Consider the following 20,910-nt stretch of genomic DNA (forward strand, 5'->3'; position numbering starts at 1 on the left):
TGGTGGCAAAACCACCCTCACGCTGGGGAGCCCCCCCCCCGACGCCCCGCACCAGGCACCACACCGACCAGTCTCCAGATCCTACAACTTCCGACCTCTCGGTCACAGACACCACAATCCTTTAGAATAATTCTGCTGCTGGATGCTGTAGGGCTCCAGCTCCTGGAGCATCTGGTGAAGGTGTACAAGCCAAAAGAGAAATGCCCGTCTCTTCCTCCAGTGACCACATAAGGAGGTCTCTCCCGTGAGTGATGCAGAATATAAAAGGGAGACGTAGCCACCCTCCTCTGTATTCTTCCCCACAACCCCCAAATTCACTCACCTATTAAGAGGTCCCTAGCTGACTGCAGGGACCTTGGAGAGAAGAGCTTCAGGCCATAGACAACGTAAGTGGGAGGGTGCCGGGCTTTGGCCCCTGTATTAAGAAGCAAAATAAGGCCACACAGCACACAAAAATAGATTGGTCTGCTATATGTTATGATTTGGTTGTGTCCCTAGAAAACAAACACAGTTTCTGAATGGTACCTATTATTTTGATTAAATGACAAAAGCTTCATAGTCAGTAATTCATATCATATCATACAACTTACACCATAAAGCACATTCTCCCCCCCCCCAATTCATATACACAAAACACCAAGAAAAGAAAAAAAAGCTCTGATACTTATTCTGACAATTAAGAACGAGAACACCAAAAAGAAGGTTATGTCTCTCAGACTCAACAAGGTTTAGCTGAAAATTTAATTACCGTCCTTAGATATAATCGAGATCTAATTCAATGCTTCCCTAATAGCGAAACTTCCATTTATACTGTTCGTTTCAAGGGCAAAACTAATATAAATCATTATTCGCTCTACATGGTCTAACTTGAGCCCCTCTATTAATAAGAAACAGAATTATAAGTGGTGGGCTTTGATTTCCTTGTCTTAAAAAGCAAGACAACACAGGTGCAAAGTTATACCCTCAGAGGTGGCATAAAACCTCACAGGGGAGTAATCCAATTTAAAAAAACTCACCATTTATATACATTTTCCTTTGAGGACCAAAAACTTAACAGATCTCATCTTAGCCCTCAAAATATTGTTATGAGGAGAAGTAGAAACATTTTTATTCTTCTCCTTGAATAGATAGAAAAATTAAGGAAAAGACATAACATCAAACTCTCCAGGGCAAAAAGCCAATGAAGAATTTACATGTCACAAACCATTGCACAATTCATAAGGTTCAAAAAAACCAACAAAAATGAATTAGGGGGAGAATATTCTTTGCAATTCATGAACTACTTTGGGTATAAAAAAGTAAAGATTAAAGTGATATGGGTTCGGATGTGAATATTTAAAGTCACTACCTTGAACATGTTATATTTAGAAATGCAATTTAAATTGCCACTGCTTCTATAATAGAAATGGTCCTATTCTGAGACCATCTTTTAATAGGAAGGAAAACACAGGCTGTCCATGGGGGCTGGCTATGTTTGGCCCTGAGTCCAGACTCAGTCTTGAAAGGCATATTTGCACTCTTATGAAATTTCCTTTTGAATCCAACTGGGTCGTAGATTAGTGGGTATGGGAATACTTTTTTTGCATTAAAAAAAAATGGAAACTAAAGCCTAAGTGAAATCTCAGTGCATTTCTTATCAAGTGAAAACCTCGCTGACTTGGTTGGTATATACAGCAACTCAATATACAAATACGCCAGCATATGAAACGTTCCTCAAACTGACACCATTTAGGATATAAAATTAAAGAGCTGCCTCCCACTTGCCCTGATTCTTCCTTTGCCTAATAGGTTAAAAATACATTTTCTAGGAACTGAAAGTCTGGTCTTGAACGAGTCTATGATATCATCTTAAATCTGCCAAGTCCAACTTCATTTACGGGCAGGAGAATGCTCCCTTCGTAATTGTAATTTATGAGACAAAGCTTGCGGCTGGCTCCCTGACAAAGAGCCTGCCCTCATCATCATGCCAAAGCTTTGCTTCCCATTCTATGTTTTGGGTCCCTAAACCATTCTAAGCTTATCACTAATTTGTGGCATAAATGTCACTTTTATTTTCCTTGATTCCTAAGAATGCCTACTAAAAATATTCATTCCCCTGCTCCCCAATTCCTTCTTTCACATATGAATCAATCATCAGCCCCCTAAGGATTGATGTTCCTTTTATCCAATAGAAAAATTCCACTCGCTCTGCCAGGTGAAGTCTGAGCAGTCTTTTTTACAACTCATCCAACTCTTTTCCAGGTGATTCCAACTTTAAAATACCCTGGGGGAGCGCCCCCAGCTTCAGCCGTGGGGCATCTTGGAGGCTGCGTGTGCAGCTGGATTTCCCATCAGCCCCACCCACACGTCCAAGGTCACGGCCGCTCTGGGAGCAGCGCCTCAGAAGGGTGAGGTAAAAGAATCTATGCACACCTCCAGGCACCCCCACCTGGAGAGTGGGGGTTCACGTGGGTAAGGGATGAGGCCATTCAAATTGTCCTCTTATCAAGACAGCGGGCTGGTCGAATGCTTCAAACTTGTTAAGAAAAAAATAAAAGGTGTTTATCCTAAGGAAGATGGGGGATCAGAGAGTCTGGAGTGCGGCTGGGCCTCGGCAGTGGGGAAGCCGGGCTGTGAACCGCCTGCCGGGCCAGGCTGCCACCACCCCATCTCAGCCGGCCGCAGGTGCCGGCTCCAAGCTCTGCACAGGGGCTCTGCGGGCGTCCTCTGCTTCCTCAGCCCGCAGGGCAGGAGAGGGCCCCCTCATACCTATGGAGTTTGCACACCTGCTCATCCAGCCATGTTCAGGGGCCCGGTAGTTTCGTCAGCTGCTGGGAACAGCAATGGCAACAAGAGCTAACACTTATCCCATCCCAGGCCCTGTGCGACCCACATGGTTAATCCCCGGTACAACGCTAAGAAGTATTTATTATTCTCACTCTGCCAAGAGTAAAATGAGGCATACGTTTTATGCCTTAATTTTTTGCCAAATTAAGAAATCTGCCCCCTGGTTTCCCGGCCAGAAAGCAGTGTGGCCGAGCAAGGATTTGGTGCCTGGGTGCTAGCCACTACATACTGGTTCCCAACAACAACCAGCAAGAGGAGAGCGTTCGGCCCTGGGGCCTGCCAGGCCCAAGGACTCAGCCTGACTTCGCTGACTTTCATTCATAATCATCATTCTTTCAACGCATACTGCAAAGCAAATTAGCAATAGCTTTGGGGTGTTGACTTTTCCTGAAAGAGCTCTGGAGGGTGGAGAGCGGGGAGAACTATCACCGCACGCTCTGTCGGCTGCTCTGGGCCACCGTGTTCACAGACACTGAGCCCTCACCGATGACACAGGAGTTGGCTGTTTCATAGTTTCTCACAATGGTGCAGATTTGTTTACTCGGATCTCATCTCTCCGCGCCTGTGGATGAGTTCCTTCTTCCTCTAGCGTTAGCACCTCAGCTGTCTGTCTAGAGTCATCTGGGCGTTTTTCACCATACACTTCAGTTCCCCTTGTGTGTGGAGCCAAAGGAGGAACGCTGGCGGACGGGTACCCTCTGCCCTACAGAGAGCAGAGCCCCAGGAAAACCTGAGCCGGTGAGTAGGCTGTGACGCCCACTTGGGGTGGGGAGGAGAACCCAAAACGCTCCGGAGAAGGCAGCATAGGAGATAAGCAGCAACCGAAAGGCCAAGTAATTCCTATCAGCGGACTGTTAAAATGCCTCCTCACTTTAGGTACGGTGGGAATCTGACCAGCTACTTTACAAATTGAAAAGGCACAGGCAAATGAGTTTCTGTAAGGTCAGCGTATAATTTCATAGAGTTTATAATTTTATTGCACAGGATGATGTATTTCAGGGCCAACTTCCTAGCTTTCAGGTCTGTGAATCTTGACGAATGGGTCGATGCTGTTGTCCAAACAAGGGGGCAGCGAGGTGGCCGCGAAAGTACCCCTCAGAGTGGGGGCCGAGGTGCCCTCCGCCCCACCTCCACCTACCTTAGGCATTCGCCCACTGCCTCAGCACTCCCCTCAGTGGCGGTGAAAGACAGACGGGAGGGTGGTGACCTAAGTTCTGCCCCTATTTCATGGCAGAACTTCAGTAGATAAGAATTCAAAGAAGGCCGTTTGGAGTGGCTCAGGCTTTAAAGAGCACTTTTTTTGGAGCAAAGTAAATACACAACTAAAGAGATAAATATAATTTCATTTTCAATCAAGAGCCGTTAAGACTAAGTTAACCTCCTTATTTCTAAGACTGAGGATTGAGAAAATTTTTGTCATTCAAAATCATTCATCTGATAAACACTAGGGGATCAAGTTCAACACCAACAGTGGTAAGTCACGTACAGAGTACATACCCTCAATATGACGTGATGAAAATGGATCCTCCCCTCTATGGTCTTGCTCCCAAAGTTCTAGAACCCCAGTCTAATCATAAGATAGACATCAGAGAAATCCCAGCTGAGGGGTGGGCTACAAAATCCCTGACCGGTACTTCTCAAAACTGTCAAGAGCATCAAAAAATAAGGGCAGTCTGAGAAGCTGTCACAATAACTAAATGCAGTGTGGTGTCCTGGATGAGGTACTCAAGCAGAAAAGGAACATTAGGTTAAAACTAAGAAAATCTGAGTAAAATATGGACTTTAGTTACTAATAGTTTATCAGTATTGACTCACGAATTGTGACAAATGTGTGGGGTAGATGGGAACTCTCTGTGCTATCTTCCCGAGTGTTCTGTAAATCTAAAACTGTTCTAAAATTAAAAGTTTGTTTACAAAAATCATTCCTGGGGGTGCCTGGGTGGCTCGGTGGGTTGAGCACCTGCCTTAGGCTTAGGTCATGATCCCAGGGTCCTGGGACCCAGCCCCACGTCCAGCTCCCTGCTCAGTGGGGAGTCCACTTCTCCCTCTCCCTCTGCCCCTCCACCTCGGTCACTCGTGCACTCTCTCTCTTTTAAAAAAATTAAATCTTTAAAAAAAATCATTCCCAGTGATTTTTTTATATAACAGGTAGTGGTACCAAATGTCTTCCTTGTATGGTAGCCAGAGTTATTGAATAGAACACATAACAAGTTACAGCCCTTGCTCTTTGGAGTTTGTACTGTGAGCAAGGAAACAGGCAACTCAGTATATTCAGGCCCAGTGCCGGGCTCGTTACATACATCGTCCAATTCACTCTTTACCAAATCCAACTGAGGTCACTTTTATTATCCGTATTTTACCCATAAAAAAACCTGCTAAGATTAGTCAAGTGCTCAGTGCCGTGCTGAGCACCTGACTACAGTACCTTGTTCAATCCCCTTACCATCCTGTTTTGCAATTTCCTCTTGCACAGGCGAAAAACCAGAGGTACAGAGCAACAACTTGCCCAAGATCTCCAGGCTTGCACACAGTAAGGCTGGATTCAAATCCCCAAACCTGCGTGCTACCCAGGGTTGCTCACGTGGCATCGGAGACCCACCACCACCACCATCACCCGGGGCGGGGAGGGGGGGTTTGGGGGGAGATTCCCAGGTGCCGCCCCAGCCACAGCCACTGAGAATCCCTGTGGGAGCTGGACAAGGCACCCGAGTCCGGCTCTGTGCAGGACACGCCCGTCTGGGGCTGCCTCTCAGATTACTGAGCTCTCTGGGCATCAGGGGTTACTGTGGGTTAGGCCCGTGTGCAGATCTGGGTAAGCCAGTGAAAAGCCTCATCACCCATTATTATACGGCCCCTCTCTGATCCTCAAATGCGGCCAGTATCCACCCAAACCATCAATTTTTTAAGCTCTCCTAGACCTGTTTTCTTTTATAACCAGATGCATTTCTGTCAGGCCCAGGGTCTATTGTACCGTATCTATTAGCATGTCATTAATTCTGCATTAATATCTGAAATATACAGACTGTTTTTATTTTTCTATCTTCTGGTTTGAACCGCTGGCTCAAAATTTGCCACCTGTGTGCTCTGGAAGGAAACAAAGAAGGAAAGGCAGCCAATCACTCTAAGAGCAAGAATTGACTGAATTTGGTAATAACCCCTCCCCGGCGACCTACAAAGCAGCAGAGTTTCAAACAGCACTTGGGGTCACGTGATGCCCAGGGCCAGCATCGGCGGCGGGCCTGACAGCCAGCTCTGTGCCTAGACGTGGTTTGCTCCCCTGACCACCTCCTTTCTGAGGTTTTCACATTAATAAACTGGAGATCGTGCATCTGCCTTCTAAACGTCCGCACGGCTCAGGCAGATGGCAAGCAGAAACATTTTGTAGCTCCCGCATTTTTTCTTCCCACTAGAACTGTCGGCAAACTGGCAATTCAAATCGGGGGCCCATCTACCAAGAAACCCGTGTGAGCGAATTAACAAACAATTTTCTGATTACGACAGTACGAGAAGTTATTTCTTAGTCTCCGGCCGCACACATGCTCGCTCAGATACAGGGATGGCTGCTCGACCGAGTCCTCCAGGAGCTAGACCAGTTTCGGCACTAGGACTCCAGTTCAGAGCAATGGCAGAGGGTGGCTGCTACCAGCCACGACAAATCCACGGGACTGTGCAGCTGTCCTCACCATCACCTCTCCTAGCACGCCCTGCGTTACTGCGGAAGGTACGTGCAGGAAATGAGTGTTTAATGGCCTCGAACACCCCTCCCCCAAGTCACCCAGGAAAGCGGTGACACTGAAGTGCCATTACTAGAAAGGAGGGTTTCTTTCCTGAAGCAGAAGGAGGAGGATGTGGCATCTAGGGTGGGCTTGAGCAAAAAGGCTTCAGAGCTCCACATGTCTCTGCACACCACCTAACCCAGATTTCTGACGATAATCACAACAATACATCTTAATACCCTAATTATGCTGCTTCTACTTATCTTGACATTCAGACTCTGGAATAAAAGAAGATGTATTATATGTAAACCAATTATGGGGAACAGAGGAATTTAACAAGATAGCAACGTATGCCATGTGATCGTCCAATTATAAGCTTTGTTTAATTACTATGAGCTAAACAGGAGCTATCACAGATTTAAAAGCAGCCCTAAATCCTGGATATGAATTTTTTAAAAGCACAATGGAGGGAAGATCAGGCTTTCTTTCTCTGGACAGGTTTCGGGGATGGGGGTGGGGGGGTGCACAGCTCACCATAACAAAGGAAAGAAGGTCCTCAAAGAGCTGAGAGGTCCACCAGGCAGGGGCTCGGCGCAAAGGAGTGCAGCCGGGGTACCTGCGGGGACCATGCCAGACCCCGTCCCAGCACCCCGCAGGGGCAGGGCAGCTAGGTGAGTGGAAACTGCTCACGGAAGGACACGGGAACACCAGCAGGTCAGTATGGTGAGCCCAGAGGCTCAGCTCTAAGTTAGCCCAAAGTTACATGGATGAAAAGTACCGATACTCTTGCAAAGGTGAAACAGAAAATCAGCTTCATGTAAAGCATACAAGGACTCGTGCTTACACAACTGATATTACCAATAATGAAAGCTCCCACTCACTCAGCAACATCCATGCTGCAGGCACCATTTTAAAGGAAGTTAAACACATTATTTAATCCCTAGAAGCATTTTCACTATCTTTGTTGACATGCAGAGAAACAGAGACACAGCGAGGACGTATATCCTGCCCAGGGCCCAGCATTCAGCGGAGGAACCAGGAAACAGAAGCAAGGAGTCCGACAGCAGAGGCCACTCTTCCCCTCCCAGGGCTGCACGGTCCACCCTGACATGAGGCCAGTGGGATAGAAAAGACCCTCCACATCCTGTTACTCCCCCTGCTCCCCGACTACCACCCATACCACACTCTCAGATCTAGCCCGAATCTGCCAACCCTGCATTGATATTTCTATTTCTATATTCAGTGTACGTACATTGATACATAGCTTGCCTTTTGAATAGGTTTTGTTCCTCTGTCTTTAACACAGACAGACAAGACAAGCGACTTGCCCGTTATTTGAAACTTACGTGGATTGGCGAGGCGGGGTCAGGCTGAACGCTCTAGAACACAAATCAGAAGTGTCTGGGTCATCATCTCATGATTTCAAGGATACATTAGTGATGGTAAGAATTAGATGTGGTCTTGCCTTTAACAGGGAATACTGGCAGCTGGCCATGACAAGGCAGAAGAGGAGCACCCACATGTCTTTGCAAAAGCCTTGGTTCAAGGTCAGAAATCCAAGGAGGGAAACCAGGACAATGAGGAGAACGGCCAGTATGTTTTCCTTGACGTCTTCAGTCCTGCGTAAAATAAACAAATAAAAACAAAGGAAATAAAAGGTAAGCCTATTTCTATAGATAATACCTGAACGCGTCTAAAATGACTCCCGGACACAGCAGAGTAGTTGCCTTAAGTGTGCCTTTATATTTGGTAACAAAATTTTAAGGTTTCTTTCCTTCCTTTCCTCCCTCCCTTCCTTCCTCCCTCCCTTTCTCCTTTCCTTCTTGCCTGCCTGCCTTCCTTCCTTCCTTCCTTCCTCCCTCCCTCTCTTCCTTCTATCCTTCCTTCCTTCTTATCTTCTTCCCTTCCTCTCTCCCTCTCTCCTTTCCTTCCTTCCTTCCTTCCATTATCCTTGTATTTTACAAGCAAAATCCATATTTTAAGCCCAGTTTCCTGTTATTGAAATAAATGAAATATAATTCCACTGAGTCTCCATGATCACTAAACTGGGCCTCCTGGGGAAAAACAGTTCACTATTCTGTCCACTATGTGAAATGCGTTTCAGACAAAGAGCTGCGCTGGTTCCTTTAGGTGGGGGCAGGGAGTGCATTAACACCTGGCTAAAGCAGGAAATCCCTTCCAGGTACAAGCTCTGCAGCCAGAATTTGCTTCCCAGTTTCAGGAGCCAGGAGAGCTCCCGCTGGAGAGCTAACGTGCAGAGGGTCTGATGGAGGTGTGTCGTGACCACAGTCTCCCCAGGTGGTGTCCTCTTGAGGGACCTGGAGTAAGAGGTGTGAGAGGTGGAGGGGGTTGCTGTCCCTGGGTGTGAAGGGAGACAAGGTAAGGGAGCTTGAGGATGCTGAGACCAGGGGATGAGGGCTGGATCTTGGAGGCTAGGTAGGATGGGAAGGCAGTGAGGGTAGGAGAGGCTGCTAGATGGGAGCAAGTGGATGGGTCAAAGTGCTCAGGATGGCCGGGAACACTTGAGGATGAGCAGAGGCTGGGATTATGACTTTAGAGGTGAAAGACTTCTATGAAAGGACAACAGGCAGGGCCTAGCAATGGGAGGAAGAGGCTGAAATGGAGTAAGGGAGCACGGTGTGGACCGAAAGATCAGGAATGTAGATGGGTTATTTCCAAGAATTCCGAGCATATTTTCGCCTCACTAATTTTTTGCTCATGTACACATTTGGATGTTACATTACTGTTAGGAAGGGACGACTGTCTACTTCAGTCTTGGCAAGTAGGCACTCGTGAGTGGTTTTTTTTTTTTTTTAAATGAATAGACTTTATTTTTTTAAGAGCAATTTCAGATTCACAGCAAAATTGAGGGAAAGTACGAAGAGTTCTCACATAGCCCCTCCCTGCAAAGACACACACACACACACACACACACACACACACACACACACACACCCTGTACCACCATCAATATCCCCACCACAATGGTACATTTGTTATAATCAGCCAACCAACAGTGACACATCATTATCAACCAAAGTCCAGAGTCCACATTATGGTTTATTCTCGGTGTTGTACGTTCTGTGGGTTTGGACAAACACAGGGTGAAATGTGTCCACGCTTACAGTAGCACGCAGAGTATTTTTACTGGCCTAAACATCCTCTGTTCTGCCTGTTCCCCCCTGCCTTCCCCCAACTTCTGGCCACCACAGATCTTCCTACCATCTCCGCAGATTTCCTTTCCACAATGTCAGATAACAAATCATACAGCAGGTAGCCTTTTCTAGTCAGTTTCTCTCCCTTGGTACTATGCATTCAAGGTTCTTTTGTGTCTTTATATGGCTTGATGGCTCATTTCTTTTTACCACTAAATACTATTTACTATACAGACATACCACGGTTTGTCTATTCACCTATTAAAGCACACCTTGGTTGTTTCTAGATTTTGGCAACTACAAATGAAGCTTCTATAAACATCCATGTGTGGGTTTTGGCGTTAACCTAAGTTTTCAATTCATTTACACCAAGGAGCACGACTGCTGGGTCATATGGTAAGAATATGTTTGGTTTTGTAAGAAACCACTAAGTTATCTTCCAAATTGGCTTTACTGTTTTGCATCCCCACTAACGATGAATGGGCGTTCCTGCTGCTCCACATGCTTGCCCACGTTTGGTGCTGTCGCTGTTTTGAATCTGGCCATTCTAATAGGTGTGTGTACCTCCCTGTTGTTTTCATTCGCAATTCCCCATCGATGATGTGGGGTATCATTACATATGCTTATTTGCCATCTGTATGTCTTCTTTGGTGAGGTGTCTGTTCGTATCTTTGCCTATTTTTTAATCAGGTAATTGAGATGTATAGAATCAAGATGCATAGAAATGTGAAGAACTCAGATATTATGATGCTCAAGCTGAAAGTTAAGAAGAAACTTCTAGGGGAATCCAAATGTATTTGGTAAAAAGGAAAATTTATGGGTTTTTTTTCTACTATGCACTTCCTACAGAGCTAAATATATTTTGTTAGTTCAGGTCCATAAAATTCTTTATGTATTTTTTAGTGTACTCATAACATTCTGATATATACTTAAAAGTATCTAAAGGCTTAGGAACTTTTAAAAAACAAAAATTTCCATTAAACAAACAGACTGTTTTCCTACTTTGGGGGAAAAATAACGTCCCCTGAAATATATTTTTCCCCAGATTCTCCTCCAGCAAGACTCCATTCCTCTGCCCCAGTCCCCCATCATTCCACTCCCAGGGCTCCTCACGCATCTCTATTTAAATACCAGGTGAAAAAGTTTACTCACTGGGCTAGGAGTGTGGTGATTAAGGCTGTACTTTAGAAAGATTTATCTGGCAGAGGTTGACAGGATGCACTAGAGGGGAAACAGCAGAGCGAGGATAAACAACACTCCAGGGGAGAAGTAATGAGGGTCTGGAAGAGTGTCAAGGCTGGGAAGCTGGAAAGGCAATGCGACTTTGAGACACAATACAGACCAGAGCGGAAAGGACTTTGAATGGATTGTGTAGAGTGAAGGGCTGACCGAAAGAATAAAGTTGATTTCAAGATTTCAATCTGGGGAAGAAAAGATCATGGCAGAGTCAATGGCAGAAGTTGGGAAGGGGAGCTGGTTTGCAAAAAGAAGTTGATTTGTTTGTTCACGCAAGACTGCGCGGCACGGCTCTAGATACTTGGAATATATCAGTGAACAGAACTTCTGGAGCTTTCTTTCCAGTGGGCAGTAGTATAAAATCAATAATATGCACAATAAATAAGTATGTTGTATAGCATTTGGAGATGATTAGCACAATCCAGAAATAAATAGAACAAGGTGAGAAGAATTATGAGCGTCTGGGTAGGGAACTATTGTAATTTTCAGCAAGAAGGTCAGGCTAAGCCCCACCAGGAAGGGTCGCTTCTCAAGTATGTAGCACCTGGGGATTCCAACATGAAGGGGTCAGGAGGCAGAGGTTACCTGCAAAAATAACTATGGTATGAAGAGGTAACCAGCAAGACAGAAGGAAAACCAAGAGAGGGCCAAGTCCTGGAAGCCAGGAGAGGAAAAGCATACCAAGAAGAAGAATCGACTGTCAGAGGCTGCAGGTGGGTCTAGTAAAATGACGGCAGAATGGTTAGGTCAACAGTGACCTTGATGCGGGCAGGCTTGGAGTCCGGGGAGTGAATGGAATGGGGTTATGAGAGAATGGGAGAAGAGAGAACGCAAGCAAGCACAGTAGCTCTTCATGGAGTTCTGCTGCAAAAGAGCACAGAGAAAGCGGACGGTGGCTGGTGGGAGAGTGGGTGGAGAGGACTTCTACGGATGGGAGAGATGAGAGCAGGTTCTCAAGATGACGATGACGACCACGAGATCACCTGAGGAGCAGGAACGCTCTTCCCGCTGCTTGTCATGGGGCTGACTCCTTCTCTCGTTTCTATCTCTGTCTGGTGCTTCACCTCGGAAAAGGCTTCTGCAGCCCCCTGTTCTGACACGAGTGTCCCTTCTCCCCTAATTCCCTCTACTTCAGGCCTTTATGTATGTCCTTCACGGGGCCTATTCCAGGCTGCTATTTCAGCCTACCTCGTGCATTAGAATGCAAGCTCTGTGAGGGCAGGGCTCTATGCTCAGTGCCCAGTGCAGAGCCTCACACAGGGCAGGTGCTTGGTGTTTGGGGCTTTTTAATTTGTTGAATGAATGAACAAATGAATGAAGTGATGCCCAGACGGGCAGCTTTTTCTTTTAGATGCCAAACCGGAAAACTAGATAAATGAAAATAAAACCTATGTGTATTGCAAGATGGGGTAATAGCTGAATAAAAAATAAGAGACAATGAAGGAGGGGCGCCTGGGAGGCTCAGTGAGTTAAGCGGCCAACTCTTGATTTCGGCTCAGGTCATGATCTCAGGGTCCTGGGATGGAGCCCAGTGTCAACTCTGCACTTATCCGAGAGTCTGCTTGAGATTCTCTCCCTCTCCCTCTGCCCCTCCATCAAGCAGAAGGCGTTAAGCTATGGGAGTTTATAGCACTGATTAGCTCAATTTCAGTGCTTGTAATTCACCAATTTCTTCTACTTCCTGCCCAACCTTTACCATTTGTTTTTTATTATGTATACTTTTCCTTTGCAAACTTCAATTTGGCAATTCAAGTTCATTAATCCATGCGGAGCTTTAAATACAATGTTCCGGGGCGCCTGGGTGGCACAGTGGTTAAACGTCTGCCTTCAGCTCAGGGCGTGATCCCGGCGTTATGGGATCGAGCCCCACATCAGGCTCCTCCGCTATGAGCCTGCTTCTTCCTCTCTCACTCCCCCTGCTTGTGTTCCCTCTCTTGCTGGCTGTCTCTCTCTGTCGAATAAATAAATAAAATCTTAAAAATAAATAAATAAATAAATACAATGTTCCCCAATGAGTATCAAAGGTAATTTATTTATGCTTTTTGAAATTTTACTATTACTATCAGAGTAAAAAATGTAAAATTTATTGCGTAAATTCCTGCTTTCTTAAACGGACCTTTCATATCATTGCTGTCCTGACTAAGAAGGCAAGCGAGGGACGTGTGCCATCATACAGCCCTACCTTGTACTCAAGGCCAGGCTGAAGTCCTGACTTCTCATGCCTGGAATCTGTATTTTTACAAAGCTCCCAGGTGATTCTGATCCACAGTCCTGTTTGGGAAAGACTCTCTCCTTGCAAAGATCCCAAGCTGCTAGGTTTTTCTAGGGTAATGTTTGGGTTTTTCTTCCCCTGTCCTTGCTGTCAGCTCGGGGTATATGATGTCTTATTTCCCCTCTTAACTGGCCATGAACTGGAAAACGAGATCCCCTCGTGTGCTAATAGATGCCTGAAAATAGGCTTATATGGGCTCTGAAGATGGGGCAATTTCGCCTATGAATTAAGGGCCTTAATTTTAGTGTCTGGGCTTGACAACATCTACTTTGCCTACCCTAATTTCGTTTTATTTTTATTTATTTTTCTTCCTTCTGGGTTCTGGGCCACATTCCAGGTCATAATAACAATAACAGCAACTAATATTTAAAGGACACTTTCTATGGCTAACTTGATTTAATCCTTGAAATCTCTCTGTATATAGACCATCCCCATTTAACAGATAGGAAACTGAGGCACAGGGAGGTTTCATACCCATCCTTACATCACAGCACTAGTAAGTGGTGGGCACTGGGCCTGATCCCCAGGGGCTCCCCACACCAGTTGAGGGGACCCACGAGTAAGGGCGTGGTGCTGTCTCTACACATCCCCGAACACTGCCTTCAAACCCAGTATGACCTGCAACAGAAGTGATTAGAACTATAAAACTGTAAACTTTTAAAAACTGCAATAATCTTCATCAATCTTTTTTAGACCTTAATTTAATTTTCAGTTAATCTGTTGTGAATTTAAATAACACACCTAGAAATCTGTAGAAATATTTGTTTCTAATATGAAGGGCTAACACAAGGTAATCCAACTTCCAATAATTCCTTTTTAACAGAAAATAAAGTTAATATTTCAGAAAAAAAAAAAAAAACCTGCCTCATCTAACAGAATGGATTCTCTTGGACCATTTCAGTTACGTCTGAAATGTTCATCTTAAGTGTGCGCCCCTGGGGTGACATAGCCTTGTTAGAAAAACCATTATAACTCCCTTCCCTGACTTGTGGGTTCTGAAATTTACTATTGTAATTTTGCATGACTATAGTTTTTTAGTATGTGATCACACCATTTAAGACATTACTATAACAAGTAGTCACTGGGGGACCAACTATAGCAAGGCAGGGAATCAGCCTTCCCACTGCCCCCACTGGCTGCCATTTAGCTGCGAAACTCTGCATTTGCCGATGACGGTGTCAGTAAAGGCATCTTGAATTTTCAAACCAACACTCCCATCAGAATTGCAGGGCCCCTGAAGATCAAAATCCTGTCCTTTGTCGTGAGATGGGGAGGGGAGGCAGAGGTGGAAATGGGAAGACTCCGACCTGGCCCCATCTCCACTGCGCCTTAACTAACTGGACCCTCTCCCGTCTCCCTCCCCGTCCACTGACTACATCTCCAACCCCACACTGGATCAATGGAAAGAAGAGGCGAGAAAGAGTAAAAGGGTTTAAAAGGAAAGATTAACATCCCAACTGGTGTATCTCTTCATTTGCCCTCATCTCCCCCTGCCCACGTCCAGTTGGCCAGGCCCTGTACTACCCATGGAACCTCAAGCCTTCCTACAAAAATATGGGAAGCCACGAGGAGACCAATGCATAACCCCGTCCCCAGAGCTAACCTTAAGTCTAAACCATGTTCCCCAATTCTCCTATCTCCCACTGTCTCCAGTTGTCAGGATCTCATCGTTTTGCCTTTGGGTTTGCAGCACAAAAGGTACGTCTTGAAAACGTTCCAGAGAACCTTAGCAAGTGGCAAGTTCTTTTTACAAGCATGCGAGTGCACTCTTATGCCCGCATTGTGTCTCTCATCCATACATTTGCGTGCTCAGCGGCTTACCGATCAAGTAACGCCAACAAGGTAAGTCGATCGTACCAGACTTTAATCCACTTGCCAGGGAAAATGATGAACTTGTAAAACTGCTCTCGGTTAAATTTTCCTTGTGTTGAAGAACATGACGAGTCTTCCAGATCCTGACTCAGATGCTTTTAGGTACCAAAAGAAACAACAGAGAAAGGGTTTCATACTGACATGTTACTGTCATAAATACACCTCATAATAACAAAAGTACAAAAAGCAGATGTTCCAATTCTGAAACGTAAACCAACATATTTCATAAAAATGGGACATATTTCATAAAAATGGGTACTCCAAGAGAAAGATAATGATCAACAAAAAGAGTCTTTCTTACCAACACACTTCAATTCCATTATAATGTGCCAATAAATTTATGCTACTCCTATCAAAACACTGCTGTTAATTAAGGCCAAGAAACTGCCGTGAAAATAATTCTCATAAAAGATCAGAATTCAACAAAAGATCTGAAATGGCTTAATTTCTGAAAGGTATGTTATTTAACGTAATGTTGAAATAAATATTTACATTTTACTTAGAGTACAAAGATTTTCATTGCCAGTTTCATAGGTCGTTGATGAGGCCTGAGACAAGAAACACTGAGATATCTATAGAAAATATCTAAACCAATAAAACAAATGGGAAACAAATGCGAAAATTTAATTCCAGGTTTAAAATGTGTTAGCCCCAAATTCGTCTCCAGTTGGCTCTAATCTTGTGGAGAAGAAATTAACTTTGGAAAAAAAAAAAAGCCTTCATCCACTTGTCTAACATACATAGTGAGTCACTCTTAGGAGCTTGGCACAAGGTTGGGCGTGGAAATATAGGGAAGAATATGGTGGACGCAGCCCATGGCATCCCGCTGCCTGTAGGAAAACACCCCTTAGACATCTAACAGTCATGTAGACTCAAAACCAGACACCAAATGCACACCAGGGCCAGCAACACACATACAAAACAAGAGCTGGACTCCACACCAGAAAAGCAGAGGGGACACAGCACTTGATGAGGTGAAGCTGAGGGATCTGCGGGACAGAAAGGAGGAAGAAAAACTTGTGAGGGCAAAAATCAAAATTTATTTCCTCTGACACCTGATACCCTCTCTGAAACATCAGCAGTGAAAACAGCGTGTTACGATGGCATTTCCAGAGACTACACTTGCAATTAAACATCGGTTCATGGTTGTCTCATGTATTCATTAGCAATGAGGCAGAAAATGTTCGAGATTGCTAAATTTCTCAGAAAACTAAAGATGAGCCTCTTCGAATCTAATGAATTTAATACTGACCTCTGTCATAACCATCTCCATCTTGGGGCACCTGGGTGGCTCAGTCGGTTAAGCATCTGCCTTCGGCTCAGGTCATGATCCCAGGGTCCTGGGATTGAGCCCTGCGTCGGGGTCCCTGCCCAGCGGGAATCCTGCTTCTCCCTCTCCCTCTGCCCCTCATCCCCACTTGTTCTCTCTCTCGCTCTCTTTCAAATAAATAAATAAATAAATAAAATCTTAAAAAAAAAACTATGTGGTTTCCCTTCTTGTGCTCTTAAATAGAACCTCGAGGGCACACCTGCACACCTTCTCACTGTCAAGCTCCGGCGCATTCCATGCTCCTCCTGCCGTATCATCAGTGAGAGCCCAAGACTCCGGGGTTCCTTGGGGTATTGTTCCCTACATTGAATAACACGAGGTACCATGCTTTTTAAAAATACATCGTTTTATTAAATATGGAGTCAATGCAAATATGCATCTTTTAAATGCATGTCGGGTGTAATAAAAACAACAACAACAACCCAATTCAGTGACTAGCTGTGTGGCGATCACCCAGGATAAGAAAAAAAGCATTGCCATTAGCAGAGAAATTCCCGGTGGGCCACTGCTCGGTCCCATCCTCTTCCCTCTTCCTTCGAGGGATCATCACGGTCCTGAATGCTGTGTTTATCATTCCCTCTCTTCTCTTCTGTTTTACGATGCTTACATCCACAACCTGAACACCGTTTAGCTTTGTGTTTTTGAGCGTCATAGACAGGAAGTCACAGCATATGTGTCCTTTTGCAACTTGCTTTTTCCCTTTTCCGCTCCATTCCACATGAGCTTCCTGAGACTGGTCTGTTTTACAGCTGTGGCACCCATTTTCACAGAATAATGTCCCATTACATGGATATACCACAAGTTGCTTATCCATTTTAGGATATTGGATATTTAGGGTATTTTCTTTTCTTTTTTTTTTTTTTTTCCACTATTACACTGCTGTGGACATTCTTGGATGTGTCTCCTGGTACATATGTGCAAGGATTTTGTAGAACATAGACCTAACATACGCTTAGAAATGGAGTTGCTAAGAATGCAAATGTTCCACTGTACCTCGTGTTCAACTTTACTCAGGAACAAATGGACTTTTCCCAAAAATGCACAAATCTATCACAAACGCAATTACTGGATATGAGGGAATGTTCAATTTACTAGAAAACACTTTGGAAAAAAAAGATTTCTGAACAGATTCTCTCCCACCCCCAGCAGGTAAATGTCACGTTGCTCTATGTCCTCACCAACATGTGACAGCACCAGGTAATTTTTAATTTTGGCCAATCTGCCATATAAAATACTTCAGTTTTATTCAAATTTGCATTTCCCTCATTATTAATGAAGTTAACCATCTTTGTCCACTTCTAGTTTTCTTCGTGAAATCGTTTTTCCTTTTCTCCATTGGGTTGCTTGCTGGCCTTTCATTGGTTATACATGTCTATGTGCACGTGTGAGTGTCTATACATATATGCACATATATGATCAAGACCATTATTAATGATATATGTTACAGATATTTTCCTAGTTTGTGGCTTGTTTTTTCACTTTCCTTATGGTATTATTGATAAATGGGTGTCTTAATTTAAATGAAATATGATGTATCCATTCTTTCCTGTAAAGAGCAAAAGCTTTGCACTTTTTTATGCCCTGTTTATCAAATCCCTTTCTACCCCAGACTTGTAAGGGTATTTGATTATATCATTTTACTTAAAGTTATAAACTTTTGCCTGTCACATTTATGTCATTGGTCTACCAGGGATTTCTGTTCATGATATAAGGGTCCATTTTCTTTCCCATAAAGAAAAGTATTGTCCCAGTGCCATTTATTAAAATGTTCATCCTCGGGGCACCTGGGTGGCTCAGTCGGTTAAGTGTCTGCCTTCAGCTCAGGTCTCTCTCTCCCTCTGCCCCTCCCCCCGTTCATGGTCTTGCTCACTCATTCTGTTCTCACTCTCTCAAATAAATAAATAATCTTTTAAAAAAAATAAAAGTAAAATGTTCATCCTTTCCTCATCAGTTTGCCAAGACACGAATTCCTCTATCGGTGTGTTATCTGAGACATTACATTTTATTTATTTTTATTTTTTTAAAGATTTTATTTATTTATTTGAGAGAGAGAGAGCATGAGAGAGGAGGAGGGTCAGAGGGAGGAGGAGACTCCCCACTGAGCAGGAAGCCTGATGCAGGGTTCGAATCTGAGACTCCGGGATCACAACCTGAGCCGAAGGCAGTCGCCCAACCAACTGAGTCACCCAGGCGCCCTTAGACTTTACATTTTAAATTGTTTTTGCTATGTTGCTCTTCCCTTCATCTCCTCTGGAACTCTGACAAGGAGTACAATAGCCCTTCTGACCCAGACTTCCATGCTTCTTAACCTTCTTTTCTCTTTTCCTCTCCATCTCACCATGCTGCAGCTAAATAATTTGTTCAAGTCTGTCTCTGTTCTCATGTGTCACATCTTCTGTTAAATCACTTAAAGTTATATTTTTATTATTATATTGTTCATTTCGAGTATTTGGTGCTTTTTCAGATCTGCTTGGTCATTACATGGCATTTTGCTTCTTACTTAGATTTTCAACCCCTTCTTTTATTTCTTTATACATATTAGACATACCTAATCCATATTCTGAATTGAATCATTACCATTTCTAAATCCACTGAGAGTGGTGTTTTTGCTTTCTGTTGACTTCGCTGGCTCTTATTCATGGTAGCATGTTTTCTGGTATATTTTATAACTTTTCACCTCATCACATTTTCCTTGGATCTTTATTAGTATGAGTTCTTTGACAGCAGTATTAAAGATCTGTTCTTCCAGATTGAAATTTACCTTTGTTTCTGCTAGGCACTAGAATGCAATATTAACCTGGCACCATTTTAAAATAAATTCTCTGTGTGAGGTGCTTGGATCACCCATGCGATCCAGGGTGAAGAAGGGCTGCAAAGCCACACTGAGGTTTGAGGCAGGTCGTTCTCTCTGCAGTCCCCTTAGTGGGGATGGTGTTGGTAGACTGTGGTTAGTTAATCCTAAGAGGAGGATGTGGCTTCTTGAAGTCCCAGACTAAGTGGAGAGGTTCCGGTTAGACTCCCCACATTGTACTCTGTCTGCCATTCTCTGTGCACAGAGACCACTAAAGACAAAGAATCCCACATGCACACCCATGTTTATAGCAGCAATGTCACAATAACCAAACTATGGAAAGAGCCCAGATGTCCACTTATGGATGAATGGATAAAGTAGATGTGATATGTGTGTGTGTGTGTGTGTGTGTGTGTGTGTGTGTAGATAGATAGATAGATAGATAGATATAATGGAATATTACTCAGTCATCAAAAAGAATGAAATCTTGTCATTTGCAATGACATGGATGGAACTAGAGGGTGTTATGCTAACGAAATAAGTCAGAGAAAGACAATTTTCATGTGATTTCACTCATATGTGGAATTTAAGAAACAAAACATAGGGGAAGGGAAGGACCAACAAAATAAGATAAAAACAGAGAGGGAAACAAACCATGAAAGACTCTAAATCATAGGAGACAAACAGGGTTGCTGAAGGGGAGGTGGGTGGGGGGATGGGGGGATGGGCATTAAGGAGGGCACATGATGTAATGAGCACTGAGTGTTATATGTCACTGGTGAATCACTAAATTCTACCTCTGAAACTAATAATACACTATATATAATACACTATATATTAACTAAATGGAATTTAAAGAAAAAAAAGACAAAGCCTCCATGTTCCTCCCTTGCTGTTGGCCATTGCTTGTTGCTTCTTGCTACTATTGGTGAGACTTTTCTAGATGCCCCAGCCCCCTGTAGATCTTCTATTAATAACCTGTATTTTTTTTTGCAATTGTGGTTAAAAAAAATAACACAGAATTTACCATCTGAACCATTTTAAGTGTACAGCTCAGTAGTATTAACTATATCCATATTGTTGTACAACAGATCTCTAGAAGTTCTTCATCTTCCCAAACTGAAACTCTGTCTCCATTAACTACTAACTCTCCATTCTGCCCCCAGGCCCTGGCAACCAATTTTCTTCTTTCTGTCTCTAAGTTTTGACCACTCTGGTTACCTCCTATAAGTGGAATCATAGAGTATTTGTCTTTTTGTGACGGGCTTATTTCATTTAGCATAATGGCCTCAAAGTTCATCCGTGTTGTAGCAGGTGTCAGACTTCCTTTCTTTTTAAGGCTGAATACTCCGTTGTAAGGATGCACCACATTTGTTCACGCATTCATTGGTCTATGGACACCTGGGTGGCTTCCAGCCCTTGGTTATTGCAAATAACGCTGCTGTGACCACGGGCATGTAGATACCTGTTCGAGTCCCAGCTTTAGATTCTTCTGGATACATACCCAGATGTGGAAGCGCTGATCATTCTAATCTGTACTTTTACCTGTTTGCTTGGGCCTTGTATTTTTCCAAAAAGGATTTAAGATAGGCTGTAATTTCCTGTCGGCTGATGTACATAAGACACAGGAGACTGGTAAGAAGGGCCAAGACCAGAATCGGATGAGGAGAGTATAGAAGAGCTGCCATGGCGGGGGGGGGGGGGGGGGGGTC

The 20,910-nt window shown here is 44.1% G+C and overlaps 1 protein-coding gene across 1 annotated transcript in view; it reads right to left on the minus strand.

The window, feature by feature from the left end:
- PCNX2 (pecanex 2) overlaps positions 1-20,910 on the minus strand; it is a 291,473-nt gene that overhangs the window by 200,533 nt on the left and 70,030 nt on the right. Inside the window, exons 10-13 of the mRNA XM_040624241.1 lie at positions 15,027-15,172; positions 8,008-8,161; positions 7,889-7,921; positions 323-494 (exon numbers count right to left, since the gene is read on the minus strand). Coding sequence (XP_040480175.1) covers positions 323-494; positions 7,889-7,921; positions 8,008-8,161; positions 15,027-15,172 — 505 coding nt within the window. The remainder of the gene's footprint in view (positions 1-322; positions 495-7,888; positions 7,922-8,007; positions 8,162-15,026; positions 15,173-20,910) is intronic.

This window comes from Ursus maritimus, unplaced genomic scaffold (genome assembly GCF_017311325.1).
Source record: "Ursus maritimus isolate PB19 unplaced genomic scaffold, ASM1731132v1 scaffold_7, whole genome shotgun sequence".
Taxonomy (NCBI): domain Eukaryota; kingdom Metazoa; phylum Chordata; class Mammalia; order Carnivora; family Ursidae; genus Ursus; species Ursus maritimus.